Here is a 12,344-nt window from a genome sequence, read left to right on the forward strand (position 1 = left end):
GCCGCGGTAATGACCTGCAGCCCCGCTGAACATTGCGGCCGCTTGAGTGAGACGCAGGAAGACGCGCAACTTGTGCACAAACGCGCCGTAAGAGAAGAACTCGAGGAGAATTTCGGTAAAAACGAGGCCAAGGAAATTAAGGGATAGCGGGCGAGTGGTTGGTGGAGAGAGTGGCGATAGAGAAGACGATGAGGCGAGCACTGGTGTGAGCCGTGTTTTTTCTCTCTCTTTTTTTAAATCTTTTGCTCCGGGAATGTATTATATGTGTGCACTTTTACTCTTTGATATCGGCAAGATTTCACACCCCAATAAGATAGCAGATAGGCTTCTAAGTCTTTCAAGTCTTTCACACAAAAAGAAGAAGAAGTGGTCATAAGAACACAACAGCTGCACAGGAGCTGCCATAGACAGGATGGTCTACAACAAAAAGTACTGATGTATTTACAAACGTACACTGTGCACACAGCCGCGTGTGACGCACGCTGCATACATCCCTTGAAAACATTTCAGCGACAGCCCATGCACGTTCTATAGACAGTTTATATGGACCGTCTATCGAAATTATTGTGCAAGATGGGCGCATATGTAAGGACATAGTTTATTCATGCTATGCAGATGAACTTGCTTGAAGAGAAAGATGCGATGGATGAACACGGGTAAACAGCGTGGGCTGAGACAATCTCTATATGATACATCGTGCGATCATGGGCATTTCCAACTTCGTGCCTGGATAACAGCAGCAGTGGCAACAACAGCAACGACGACGATGACAGCAACAACGATGGCAACAATAACAACAACAGCGGCAACGATAACAACAGCGGTTTCTGTCGGAGCTGCCGGAAGGAGAGACGTTCGACTAACTCATAACAGAGAATTTAATGCATACCCGCAAACTATGGTCCTGCGTTAGTGGTGTCGTGAATGCGTTTTTTTTTGTTTTTGAGCAAAACTATTTAGGAAAATTTTCTTTAGGCCAAGGAAATGTATAATGTTAGTCTTTAATACTAAAGGCATCAAGAGATAGCTAAGTGGTAGTAAACGAATAAGAATAGTTATGGAAGGAACAATAGCTACGCGGTGTCGGAGCGTATGGGGCTTCGTATCCATCAGCCGTATACAGTTGGCATTACGAATGTTTTGCTCCCGACTGGAAGTATGTAAAAACAACTCAAGAACGGCAGACGAGGCCTACTTGGATGCCCCACAATACAAACACATGTATGGCCCTCGTTTCTGATAGGCTATTACTTCGAGCGGATCATTTTTCTGTGCATACTCAGCTCATAATTATTATATAGAAATGTGCACTGAAGCCTGTTTTCAGTTATTTTTGTTCATTTCTTACCAAGTATAGAGCTCGACGTAAGTTCATCTGGTTAGGCATTTAATAGTCAGTTAATTGCCCGAATGGGCTCCTTGTTCACAATTTCCGAAACCTTATTTGAGATACCTCAGCTTAGGTCAGTAATCACAACTCACAATTTCCTTACTAGAGAGATTAGTGACATTATACGGCTGTATTGTTTTGCCTGACACCTAATTCGTCACTGAATGACGCCCACAACGCTGCCGCAGCCCCACTGTCAGTCGAGCTGCACGTACTTTTGAGGGCAACGCAGAATTTGACATGCGTAATGCGGGGTACGCCTGCTGTGATAAGTTAAGAATGTACAGCGTGCTAAAGATACGTGCTTCGCGCTACAACACATCGAGTTTTTATGGAAATCTATGCATCGTCCAAATGGGAAGCAAGAATTATAGCAATAACCAGAAGGTTGTGGTAAGCACCTTAAACTTTGCTTTTACAGCGACAGCTGCTAAGTGCTCGTTTCCCGGCTATGCGGCGTGGGAGTCGGCGTAGCACCTTGCCTCACTGTTTAAGTCAGCATGCAGTGGCATCACGTATTACTTCACAGCAACGCACCAGACTTATTGGTCCGCATTCAGTGGCGTCACGAATGACCTCACAGCAACGCACAACGCTGATTGGTCCGCATACATTGACGCCACGCGAGACGCATCAGCAACGTGTCATGTAAACGCACGACACTAACTAGTCCGAGCACGGTGACGTCACGAGTGACGGCACAGTGATGCCACGCATACTCTGCTAAAGAAGACGGATAATAAATGAATGACAAATATTATATTCACCACCACTAGCAGCTGTCGAGGAATGTCGCGTTTCTCATCGGTAACCGCCCAGCGAGTTTTTTTTTTTTTGTCTGCAGCTTTGACAAACTTTTTGCCCTGCATGTCCATATGTATGGTTGCGCAGTTGTTTGCAAAGTTCTTCTGATTCTTTAGCACCGTTTTTTCTAGAAGGCAGCATTAATGCATCAACCCCTAATCAGACCACACTTCGTAACTGTGGAACGTTTGCCGTATAATTCACAGCTTGGAATCGACGTTCAAGCACGAAAGTGTGTGTGTCGTTGTGGGGCTGCCTCAGTACGCAGGCTCCTGACGTGGTTCCTGCTTTCTCGTGCCTCATTGCTGATGCTGGGAGGTGGTAAGCTTCCCCCTTGACGTTCGTTCTTGCTTCTTCTTTGCAGGGGCTTCGGGTTCGTCACTTTCTCGGACCCGGCCAGTGTAGATAAGGTCCTAGCCAACGGTCCTCACGAGTTGGACGGCAAAAAGGTGAGCGCTGCACTAACAACTTGACCAGGTGTCTGTGCCCCGAAAGGAACCTACGGAATTACATGTCGAACAATCGCCGCTGTACATCGTTAGGCTGTATTCCGCCGTTTACCAGAGTATTAATTGCTTTGCTTGCTTTGCAAAATGCCTAATACGAGACAAATTGTGCTTACACAGTCCACGATCGCATGAGCTTCTTCTCCCGCAAGTGCTAATAAAAGATCAGATGTTGCTTTCATTACGCTGTGGGGCTTGAGACTGACGTCAACCGTATAATGGCGTTGAAGGTCCGAAAGATCTCCTCCCTCACCCCGCCCACAGTCACAAGCACGAACGCGCACACACATACACTCATAGAGGGAGTGCATTAATCCTGTGCGTCTGGCCGTAGTCAGCAGCGCTTTGGTCGCTCGAAAAGCAACTGCTGTGCTCCTCCGAATCCGCGGAAATTCCTCCCGCCGAGACATGACGCACGGTAACACCAGTTACCCTTCCGCACCTTAAGGGAGCATTTTATGGTTCAGGGGTCACTAGCTCATCCGGTATGTCCTGAGCACGCCCTGTTGCTAGCGGCCGTATTGAAAAAGGGCCAGTTCAGACGCACCCCTGCGGCGGTCGTGCGGGAAAGGAGAGCCGGGGGAGAAGTGGATGAGAGAGCACCATTTCTTCCCCACGAGCTTCGGGGGTGATCTGGTCGTGTTTCAGGAAGAGGAGGCCGGGCTGGGATTCAGGGGAAGGCGAGGGGCGTTAGGGTAAGAAGCGTCGTCGTTCTCCGCCGGCTAATTGGAATGGACGGCGCAGCCGACGCGTTGGAGCGCAGCCCCTGCAGCGGCCGCCACGCGCTTCAAAGCTCGCCGCCGGCCACTGGTGCTGGCCCCATTTGCATGCGGCCGCCCAAGTAGCCCGTGCTGCGTGGTGCTCCCCAGTTAAATGTTCTGCTGTGTTCTGGTTCACCGCCATAGCGCCCCTTATTCGCCGCCGCGTAGGCCCGAATTTGCTCGAACAGAGTTGATGGGAGCACAAAGCTGGCTCGCAACGTTTTAGGCGCTCAATGAACTGCTTGATTAGGCACTCGGTCAACTGACGATAAAATTGTTTCAGGGTCGCTGCGTGTTTTGCATGCTCGGTGATATTGTCGCTATGTTTGCTTTATCAGAGCAGATAATTAGCGCGATACTCGCGAACTATATCAAGGATTTTGTCTTTTATCCAAAACTGCTGGCTGAGCAGAATGTCGTAGTTGAGGGCTCCCGATTAATTCAAGGCACCTGCGGCTTTTTTAACGTGCGCTGATTTGTCAGTGCACGGGCACTTTTTGATTTTTTCTTCCGTCTGGAATGCGTCAGCAGTGCCTGCTATCGAACCTGCAAACTCTTGCTCCTAATACGAGCACCATAGCCACTGAGATACTAGCTGTGGTGGTGAATCACCGACCTGTGTTCTTGCTAATAAGGCAAACACAGGGGACAGTTGGTTCAACACGATTGAAATGCACGCACTACTTAAGAGACAAGACACTAATGTACAAAGCGTTCTGTTCTGGTGTGTGTGTGTGTGTGCCGTTTTTAAATTTGCTTCTTGTCTGCTTACAATCACACACACACACACACACACACGCACACGCACACGCACACACACACACACACACACACACACACACACACACACACACACACACACACACACACACACACACACACACACACACACACACACACACACACACACACACACACACACACACACACACACACACACACACACACACACACACACACACATATCGTTGGCATGGGTGCGTTGCCAATGCCTTATGCATTCACACGATCGCGCACGAGCACTCACTCGTGAAGCAATCGCCCGCCACGACGACGACGTTAATGGGCTGCGTATAAGCGTCGAGGAAGAGAGCGCGCTCAGCCAACTTTCTACAAATATCAGCAACGTCTCTGGCGCCGTAATCTTCCGGTGCTCTCTGTTCGGTGACAGTTCTTGACATGGAGGCGGACAAAACGGCGGCCCAGTTGCCGGGCAGCGCGAAGGGCTATACATCTTCGTCGCCCGGGAAGCTTAGAAGGAATCGCGAGAAACCGTTCCCGTAAAAAGAAAAAGGGAAAGGGAAAGAGGGGAATCCAAGGGAGAAGAAGACAGCAGAGGCTGAAAGTAATAAGATACGCTCTATGCGGAAGAGGAGATTGAGGAAATGTGAAAACTGCTCTATCCGCGCGCAGGGGATAAGAAGAAAAAAGAAGGGTTGGGGGGGGAAATCGGATGAAGTGACGCGTCCAAACGCTGACATCGCAACTTTGTTGTCCCCCTCTTCCCGGTGCTCGCGTTCGTGCTTGACAACATAAAAACAGAGATCAGGAGGCACCAACGCGAGAGTCGGCAGAAAAGCGACGGAGAGGGCGGTGGGGAAAAGCGGGGAAAGAAAGGGAGCGACTGCGCGCGGCGGTTAGAGTTGCTAGCGGCGGCGGGAAAGCCTCTCGAGAGGCGCCTGAGCATGGAATGGAAGCACAGAGAGTGGAAGCTTTGAGAGGACATGAAAGATATGGCCACCAGCGGCATCAGCACCAGAGAGAAAGAGGGAGGGAAAAAGGAAAAAGAGAGCAATACACAAGCAGGCGGCGCCGCCTTAAGGCATCGGTGGCCGTGACGTCTTCGTGCCCGCTCTGCTGCTGCTGTCGGAGACGGATCGTGGGACTCCCTGCATCCGACGAATCGATCCCCTTCACTCCATTCCGGTCTCGTTCACTCACGGCCTTCGGGTCTTCCTCTTTTCTTCCTCCGTCTATCTTATTTTCGTTCATATCTTTGGCTTTGACTCGAGCTTGCCTCTGTGTGCTTCTAGAAAGAAGCGCACCTGGCTTGAAACGCCTCCACCGGTCTCATCGGGCGCCGGTTTGGGCGACGTTGACTCCTTTTCTCACCGATCTTTGCCGTTTCCCTCTCGCCTTCGCCTCTTCGCAGTCTAGGTGGTTACCTATTTCGGCCGGTGACCTCGAGTGTTCTTCAGCCCTGAGCCCCTTGCCTTGTGCTTTATAAAAAATCACCAGTTTACTCTGGCTCTCACCTGGTTCCCTGGTTCTGGTTCACTGGCCCTGGAAAACAACTTGCATAGAAAGTGACGCTGAGCTTTTTTTTTTATCACTGCGCTTGTTGTCACCCATTGAATGCACAGACTTCACAGTAGCCTGTAAGTCGCAGTAATTAGCATGTACAGCGTCAGTGCGTTCATGCAACGGCTTGGCAAACATATTGAGTTCATCGTCGGCCCGCTATGTTTCTGTGCTCTTTCGTTCTCGCTCCTGTGTTTCAGCTCCCACCGCCACCATCGCTTGAAATTCAAAAGCCCAACTTTCTACGAAGCTAATATATTTTTATGTTGCCTCATCTTTTGCGTTGCATTCATTAATAGGACTCTGAGGACAAATTGAAGTTGGATTTAGAGCTATATTGCCATATTTTAACGATAACTACGCTAGTTTTCCTGAAGGAGAGCACTTATAAGCCAGTAAAGGCCAAAAAATTCATACAGGTGTCGCCAACACCACCAACATAAACAACAGATCCCGCAGGCTGCGGGATCACGGGATCACCTCAAAGCAGGGATCACGGAGTCTCTTTCGGTTTAGACCATGAGTTCGAATCTAGTAGCGGGAAAAGGTTTAAATGTAATTTTGTAAGCCACAAACGCGTCTTTTGCTGACGGAAAAAAACAGCAACGTATAAAAAGAGTCGTGGAGTCGATTTTCGTTAGAGCAAAGATTGGATGGACTTGTATTTTTTCTCCCTTTATGCAACAAAGCAATTCGACTTCTGCTACTGCAGCTCAAGTTAGCAGGTGTCAGTGGCCGTTTGAAGGCTGCGCATCAACTTGAATGCGCTTTAATCGTACTCATCTATCCCATTCTCCCACCTTTTCGTACCTTTATCCCTCTTTCCCGTGTGCCGGGGTGCTTGTCTGGCTACCCCCTCTCCTTCCGTTACTCTCTCCTTTTGTCCTTTCACTTCTTTGCCGGCGCTTTTGTCGCGGCGTTCCTTCCGTTCAATCTGCTCCGAGCGAGGCGAAAGAGTGGCACGAGACAGGGCGGCGCGTCTTAAAATGTAAACGTGGCTAACAAGGCGGGAAATTGGAACGGGATGTCCTGCTCCGGACGAAGGCGCTGCCCACCCACTGCGCCACTTTCATCGAAGGGGTAGAGTGGAAACAAAGAAGGAACGCGGGAAACCCGTGCCAGGTCGCGAAACACGTAAAAACGCTCTCGCGGATCGCAGGAAGACGCGACAAAAACTGCGGCCTGAAGAGAAGACGCGACAGGAAAGACGGAGGTATAATGAGAATGGTGGAAGAACGGAAAGTAATAAAGAATAAGAAGGCAAGACGCAGTGGATGACGAAGGCAGAAACGCGAAGAGTGAGCGAAGGAGGGAGAGGGTGGGGAGAAAACCGAATCGGCCTCGGGGGAACAAGGAGCGGGGGCGCACAGAGCGCGGCGGAGCGGAAGCGCATTTCAAAGTGGGCCCTTAGCGATATGATTGATGCTGACGGATAACTGTCCGTCTCGGCCGCGCAGCTTCGGTCGGTGGTGCGCGCACTCAGACGGAGCGAGCCGGGCTTTTTCGGTGGGGGCCGCCGCTGCTGCTCACCCCCACCTTCGCGACCGTGTCTTTCTCTCTGCGACCGAGGCTTTTGTTTTCTGTTCCCCTTGCCTCCGTTCTCTTCTCTCTTTTTAATTCTTTCCTTACTTTGATCTTCTAACCCCCTGTGAAACACTTTGCGGTTTTTCCTCTTTGCCTCTGCCATTCCGATTTATTGCTTGGAAGAAGGCAACTTATAGCCCCCCCCCCCTCTTTTTTTGCTATTTGCTTCTGCCTGTTCTTCCTCCTTTCTTCCCAACCCTTTGCTGTTTCTCTACTTACTTTCGTGGGCGCGTGACGTTGCTGCAGTCCTTGACTTCGCATCAGTGCGTTTTCTTGGAGGTCTTTTTCTTTCTTTGTCTTCGCGTGTGCAGACATTCGCAATTTGATTGCGCGTGCCGTGCGCAGAGCGCAGACGGAAAAGTTTCGTGCTTCGTCCGGATCCCGTTCTCTGATCTGCTGCGCACGGCGAGCGCGGGAAAGCGTTACTAACGGAGCTGTTCTTGCTTTCCCGGATTTTTCACTCAAGTATACGCTCACAAAGACAATGAAAGTAAAGACTGTGCAAAGGAATGTCGCACCTGTTTCAGAGTGAATTTGCAGTGCTTTCGTTAAGCGCCATATCACGCATACCTTTGTGAAATATGGAGGCAAAAATACATAAAGCTTTGTTTTAGGTTTTTTTCTTCAGCGGCTTGTTTCGTATAACTAAGTTGCTTTTGCTCGCGCGCGCAGAAATGTTATTATTGCTCATTTTCGTGACCAGCACAATTTCTGTTTGAGACACGGATGCACGGCTTTGTGCAGGGTACTGATACGGTAGTGGCCTGTCTGAAATGTTGAACAGAGGCCGTATGCTATGAGCTGTCCATTTTTCGTCCATTTGGTCTTTTGTCATTGGTCGTTCAGATATACCCGCGGCATTCAAGCGTCCGTGGGAAGCGACCCGGCCATTGGGCGGCTAGCGACCGGACTTCACCATTGGCTATGACAAGCAGCCGTTGGTGAGGTTCGGTCGCCAACCACCCAGTGGCCGGGTCACTTCCCACGGACGCTTGAATGCCGCGGGTATATCTGAACGACCAATGGCAGAAGACCAAATGGAGGCGAAATGGACAATGGAAAATGGACAGCTTATAGAGTATGGCCACACAGCATCGTGTTGTTGAAAGCACCGGGATATTCTCTACGAGCATGCGGTGTAGCGGAATCGCTTCGAACATGACACTGTTTGGCATTTATCTGGCGAGCGTAGAACTCAGATTTATGCCTTTCGTCGTTCGGATGCAGAATAGATCACAAAAATAACACGAACTCAACAACACGGACCCCAAGCAAAACAACAGAACTCAACATAGCGCGACAGAGCACAATACAAACAACCTAACTCGACACAACACGACACGACTCCGCATGACTCAGCAACAGCACAGAACAGCACAAACAAAACAAGAGCGCTGTGTAGATTTCTCTCCAGTCTGTTCACATGATACTCGCAATATGAATGTGCATCAGATTACCAACGCAACTGCCTTGCTGAAGTAGGAAAGAAGAGTGCTGTGTTAGTTTATGTACAGTCTGTCCATGACTACACATGGCTTTTGCAGTATGAATGCGCATCAGGTTACCGAGGTGCACCATATTAATACAGCGTAAAGGAACAAGGACGCGAGGAGACGCACAACTCAGGACGTCGTCGCTCCGTTGTCCCGACCACAATCCTTTTTACGGTGGTAACTGCGCTGCTCGAGCAGCAAACTGCAAACTTATTGATATTTCTCGGATGATACAAATGTTAACATCTTAATTCGATAGTCATTCGGTTCGCGAGCCTTGCCATTGAGGACGAACGTGGTCTGAGCGAAGAGTTCCATATAAACGCCCGAGGCAGATTACGTCGGTCAATTGTTTCCCATTGCAAGGTTCCCCAGCACCCGTATTTTCCATCGGTTGTTAAGAACGTATTTAAATATTACCTTGACAGGTTTAACGGAAAGTCGCGCGTGCATTATCGTCGAGACAGTTAATGTGCATGATCAGAATGTTAGCCAGAAGCGGGGCTTTGTAGTTACAGCGTTATAGATTGCGTTTTTTTCTCGTTGAAGCGACTCTAAACGTCTTAACGCACATTACATCCACAATCTCTTGTTAGGCCTTATACTGGCTAAACCACTCATCGGTAGGAGTTCTTGAGTCATGGCTTGGCCAAGAATTGACGCGGAAAATCTTAAGCTCAGCGCCGTCCTCTTTCGTAAGGCGAGACTGAAATCGCGTGACGCACGTTGCGACCTATTGCGCGGGGCTGGAAGACCGTCCAATCGAGTTTTCAATAAAGCGTCTGTGGCCAGAAAGACGGGCCGTGCCAGCCTCTGGGCGTTTTAACGATTTGAATTTGATAGGCTTCACGCTCGAGAAATGAGCCCTGGTGAAAATCACCGCCACAGACGTCGGACTGAGCTGCTCGCGTGGGCTGCGCGCAACTTCACGAAGCCAGTAGCCGCAAAATGGCACGCGCTGACGACCCTGGCCGCGACGCGCTTAACCCTTCACCTTCGGGCGGCGAGCTCGGCGCCGCTGACGCTTCATTCGATATTTTGGGGGAGGGAGAGAGAGAAAGAGAGAAGATAAGAGGTTCGAATGCAGCCGCGATTGCAGTGGCCTCAAGGCCTTCTCGTTGCTGTTTCTCTGAAGTGCGGTGCAGACTTGAACAGTATTCTCGTGCAGCTCCAGAGACCAGGTCAGTCATTAGCTGTGGCATCCTGAAAAAACAAGTACAAATAAATAAGCGTAATGAAACAAAACAGAATAGACAACCGCGCCGCAGCGGTGGCTCAGTGGTTAGAGCGTTAGGCTGCCGAGGACGCGGGTTCGATCCCGGCCGCGGCTGCCGCGTTTCGATAAAGACGAAACACAGGGCGCCGGTGTACTGTGCGATGTCAGTGCACGATAAAGAAATCCAGGTGGTCGAAATTAATCCGGAGCCCTCTAGTACGGCGTCCCTCCATAGCCCTTTTCGCTTTAGGACGCTAAACCTTATAAACCATGCACCGTACCAAAAGAGACAACCCAGTCAACTGAAAAAAAAAAGGTTGCAGCATACCACACAGCTATGAATTTGTAGAACTGAGCATGAGATGGCTTGTAATCAACAGCTGCTTTATTCATCCATGGTACGCACGCGTTCTTGCGTCGGGTGGTTGCGCGACTGTCTCAGTCATTGTCCTCACCACGTGTGTCTGTAAATCGGCTATTTCTAGTCTCCAAGTCCGGGGCTGTTACGGAAGGAAATCAGTGAATGAATATGTGTGGTCAGCACTACGCGTTTCGACTCTGACACCGGCACTAAGTTTTCCGTGGACGCAGCGACGGAAGGAAGGATTTGCGTGTTTTGTACAGAAGCGGCGTTGCAGTTTATTTATTTATTTATTTAGGACATACTGCAGGCCCAGTGAAGGGCCCTGGCAGGAGGGGCACAATAAACACAATACAAAAAAGCACAAAACAAAAAACAGTTGCCTATAAATGCAGTGCAGATGAAACGGCCTGCCAATATATTCTGCGACAAAGGCCCGGAAATGAGAATAATGAGAAATGGCGTCTTCTGGCGCGAACCGGCGTTATGACTATGCATAGCATAATTACACAACGAAGCGTCATGCGTGATTTGATGCATTATGCGCCGCATTGCGCATAGCAAGAGAACTATGCTATTGAAACACGACCGATTTGCGGATGAATTTGCTGGGAAGTTTACAGGAACCGCGTACCTATTCGCTGCATAGAGTTCAGGGGCACACACTCGCCTGTGAATGCTGAATTACGTGGTATGAAAGAAGTTTCATAAACCATTTACAAACAGTGTTCGCGGCAATTGGGAAGGAAGTATTGCGGACGCCGTTACTGAAGAGCGCTTACGCGTGTTGTGGAAGAGAATTGCGTGAGACCACTTTTTAGATTCACAGGGGATGGATACAGCTGTGGTGTTATCATAACATGCATACTTAATAAGTGTGAAAAATAAATGTACAAAACTACAAGGCCTTGACTGATTATTAAATCGCACAATAAAAGTGGAGATCTGCAAACAGTAGGCCTTCAATATAAGCGGTTTTCCTGACAAATATTCCTTCACGATGATGCAAAGATGATGCGACATCTTTAATGTAGTCTCGACATCGTTACCACCTTTGCGCATTACTGATCCTGGAGCTCCTTGTGGCCTGCCACTGTTGCTTCCTCGTTTCTTCACAGACATTTGGGTGTCAGCGAAGGCGATCGGCTCATCACCGCAGAATAAATTGAAGTTTACTGGCTTGTGCGCAGACATCACTCTCTTCCTCAAAAAAACCTGCGTGCTGATCGAAGTAAACGTTTCCGAGAATTGATCCTGCCTACTACTATAATGCGTAGTTGCTGCTGAAGTAAAGAGAATAATACCTCGCCGTTTACCGGTCGACTGGCTTTGGATTTGGCAAAATCGGCGCGGGAGTTACGAATGCTGAGTTCACAATAACCGTGTGGCTTGGTAATTGGTACACATGCATGCGTAGAAAACGATGGCGCAGAAGCAAACGAAGGGTGAAGAATCACACACCCTACCTACTCGTGACAAGCCCAGATTCCTTCTGAAATTTATACGTAATCCGGAACAACCCACTTTTTGGAACAGTTGGAACGAAATTTCACCAGATCTGGTACTTGCCGTGCTTATGTAGTCTCTCTTTATTCGTTCAGTTTATTTATTTCTTAGTACTGCAGGTCAGAAGGATGGTCGAAGACGGATGGGTAATAGAGTGACAAGACAATGAGAATGCAAATGGCAAAAGAATACTAAGAACAACTTGCGATTAGAATGCAGGCAGCAGTTTATAGTTATGGTAACGAACATCGCAGTGTTAACCTCGGAAGTTGAATCGGACGTCCTCCTTTTGGACACGTTATGGTTGCTTAATATACTTTGTAGTATGAGTGTCCCATATAACTGCCGAACATTATACTTGTGTTTTTAATTTTGTGAATTTGGATGTTTACAGGTGTATTTTAAAGTTTACTTTTGAATAA

The 12,344-nt window shown here is 48.9% G+C and overlaps 1 protein-coding gene across 11 annotated transcripts in view; it reads left to right on the top strand.

The window, feature by feature from the left end:
• Positions 1-12,344, top strand: part of Rbp6 (RNA-binding protein 6) — a 509,349-nt gene that overhangs the window by 177,329 nt on the left and 319,676 nt on the right. For all 11 annotated transcript variants that reach the window (XM_077652967.1, XM_077652959.1, XM_077652964.1 and 8 more), the window contains exon 4: positions 2,559-2,643. In XM_077652967.1, the coding sequence (XP_077509093.1) occupies positions 2,559-2,643 (85 nt within the window). The remainder of the gene's footprint in view (positions 1-2,558; positions 2,644-12,344) is intronic.

This window comes from Amblyomma americanum, chromosome 2 (genome assembly GCF_052857255.1).
Source record: "Amblyomma americanum isolate KBUSLIRL-KWMA chromosome 2, ASM5285725v1, whole genome shotgun sequence".
NCBI lineage: Eukaryota > Metazoa > Arthropoda > Arachnida > Ixodida > Ixodidae > Amblyomma > Amblyomma americanum.